General features: G+C 48.9%; 1 protein-coding gene across 1 annotated transcript in view; it reads left to right on the top strand.

Moving 5' to 3' along the window:
• The window catches only part of ivns1abp (influenza virus NS1A binding protein), a 17,493-nt gene that overhangs the window by 12,070 nt on the left and 2,664 nt on the right, over window positions 1-2,759 (top strand). The window contains exons 8-13 of the mRNA XM_015376669.1: window positions 941-1,051; window positions 1,421-1,562; window positions 1,643-1,867; window positions 1,955-2,076; window positions 2,245-2,371; window positions 2,449-2,580. Coding sequence (XP_015232155.1) covers window positions 941-1,051; window positions 1,421-1,562; window positions 1,643-1,867; window positions 1,955-2,076; window positions 2,245-2,371; window positions 2,449-2,580 — 859 coding nt within the window. The remainder of the gene's footprint in view (window positions 1-940; window positions 1,052-1,420; window positions 1,563-1,642; window positions 1,868-1,954; window positions 2,077-2,244; window positions 2,372-2,448; window positions 2,581-2,759) is intronic.

Below are 2,759 nucleotides of genomic sequence, written 5' to 3'. Positions count from 1 at the left end.
GTAAACTTAGGTAACTGACCGCTTGGACAAATGATCACTACTTTTTGCTCCCCCGTTGGTCAAATGACTCCTCTAAGCGCAAAGCTTTCTGGGATATATCTGCCTCTTGAGGCCTTTTTCTTCTCATATACTTCGTAGACACTTTTTTTTAATACAAATCTCGGCCATTTTCAAAGAACCGCGCTAAAAAAGGTTCAATGACTGTCTGAAACCGTAGCTCACCCTAGATATAAGCCTGAAAGTGCGCATGTACAGAAAAAGATGGCTAACGGTACGAGCACGTAGAACAGACTCGCCTAAACATAACACTAGAATGATTGACCTTTAGAAGGAGCACTTATTTAGATGATCCACCCGTCCTCTATACCTTTAAGAGAGGAATGACTAATTATAAAGTTAGATTTTTTTCTGAAATTCCTTTTTTAAAGTAATGCATCTGCAGCCTCTTTGCTTGTGTTTAGTTTATTTTTTTAATTGAAGCATGAGCTGCAGGTGCTAAATGTGATTCTTGCTCTGGACTCGGCTGCCAACACAATGACCAACTTCTTCAGCTCAAGGACCGCTTTTAGAAGCCGCAGTGATTCCAAGAGAGACGCCGTCTATCTGAAGCTCTTTCCAGATGCAGTCTTTCAGTTTTTCCTCAAGTTTCCTGTTGCAGTGCGGTCCCATCGACTTCGGTCTGTCAACTGACGACCCTTCAGCAGCTCCCCTCTTTCTCTGCCACGGTTAACCCGGTCTGTGTCGGCAGCAGCCTGTGTGTCTTTTTGAAGGAGGTTTTCCATTCAACCGAAGATCCAGATGTTCGTCCCTCCCCCTCCTTTCCTGTTCACAGCTCTGCCAACCCTCCCCTCCTTCCTCCCCCCCCCCTCCCCATTGTTGGGGTTCTGAGTCTGCTTTGAAGACAGCCACAATGGGTGTATTGTTCCTGTTTGTCTTGCAGGTGCAAACGCTCTACTACTCACCTGACCATAAGCTGGTGGATGGAGGGCTGGTGATTGATGGGCACAGTGAGGTGTTTGGTGGCGAGGACGACCACCTTCAGTTTGTGCAGGTATTCTACTGCTTGGATCTGGCTTCTCTGTAAATAGGAAGCCTCTGACGCATAGCTGAGCAGAATGGAACGTAGTTTAACCTAGTGAAGCCTAGTAATGCATCTCGGATTAAATGAAGCCTGAACTTGTCTGCTGCTGTCAGCTGAGATTCGACGCCTGCTTGGTTATGATGTTAAAGACGGGACTTAAACTGCTCGGTGCTTTCTGCTCTAAAATGTGGCAACATGTCGGAGCTTTTGGCTCGTTAAGATTCCAGTAGCTTGGCTCGGATGAAAGCATAGATTCGGGAAGCTTTTAGCTCTTGTTTTGGGCCACTGCTGGGCCTGAGGTGAAAGCCCGGCTTCTGTAGCTGCGTTGTGCTCTTGCAGAAGAAGCCTGTGCGTGAGAGCACCCAGAGACAGCTGAGCTGCAGCTCGTCAGGAAGCCTCTCGCCCTCCAACCAAGCAGCCAATGTCCAAAAACAGACCACCAGGAGAGACTGGAAGTACATCGCCTCTGAGAAGACCACAAGTGAGTATTCATTATTAGACTTTATTTATTTTTTTACTATCGAGGTAATAACCGTTTTTTTCCCCCTCCTTATTTTCCAGACAACAACTATCTCTGTTTGGCTGTGCTGGACGGAGTTCTGTGTGTGATCTTCTTGCACGGTCGCAACAGCCCTCAGACATCTCCAACCTCCACGCCCTGCCTGATGAAGAGTCTCAGCTTCGAGGCCCAGCCTGAGGAACAGGAAGAGCACCCACTGTCACCCATGCACTACGCCCGCTCCGGCCTGGGCATGGCAGCGCTGAACGGGAAACTCATCGTAGCAGGTTAGCTTCAAATAGGCTAGGTTTGAAGGCGGACAGGGAGGCTGGGAGAACAACAAGCTCATGGCGTCCTGCTCTCTGGTTCTGTAGGAGGCTACAACCGGGAGGAGTGTCTGAGGACTGTGGAGTGCTACAACCCCAGTGAGGACTGCTGGACTTTCATCGCCCCCATGCGCACGCCGAGGGCTCGCTTCCAGATGGCCGTGCTCATGGTGGGTTCAGCCGCTCGTTCTTATATAAAGCCTGCACCTGTTAGGACTCGTTCCACTTGTCTTGAGCAAACACAACAATATTTATGAACTCCCTGTTTAAATAATGGGGTTTCCTATCCTGAGTGCTTTAGGCAAAGATTTATTTTATGTCTTCACCACGGCTCTCAGGGTCAGCTGTACGTGATCGGAGGTTCCAACGGACATTCTGATGAGCTGAGCTGTGGGGAGATGTACGATCCGCATACCGATGAGTGGGTCCAAGTGCCAGAGCTGAGGACAAACCGCTGCAATGCAGGTCAGTCTGCTGCACCACGCCACCACAGCTCTGTCCACTCATCAGCCAGTCTGACTCAGTGCCGTCTCTTTTTAAAGGCGTCTGCTCCTTGAACAACAAGCTGTATGTTGTTGGAGGGTCGGACCCCTGCGGGCAGAAGGGCCTGAAGAACTGTGACGTTTTTGACCCTGTGGGGAAGACCTGGTCCAACTGCGCCTCCCTTAACATCAGTATGTATCCACTACATTCATCTGATTCCTCTGCTGAACCCAAGGAATAAATATTAGCCCATTGAAGCCCACCCAATAGGTCAAATCTACCTCGCATTAAATCAGTCTGCTGCATTCGATTGCTGTTTTCTGATTAATTGGATGAAAAGACTGATGGAGACAAAAATTAACCTGACTCC

Source organism: Cyprinodon variegatus, unplaced genomic scaffold, assembly GCF_000732505.1.
Source record: "Cyprinodon variegatus isolate N-32 unplaced genomic scaffold, C_variegatus-1.0 Scaffold138, whole genome shotgun sequence".
NCBI classification, from domain to species: Eukaryota; Metazoa; Chordata; class Actinopteri; order Cyprinodontiformes; family Cyprinodontidae; genus Cyprinodon; species Cyprinodon variegatus.
Note: the sequence above shows the minus strand (reverse complement) of the source record. Positions and strands in the feature narration are given on the sequence as shown.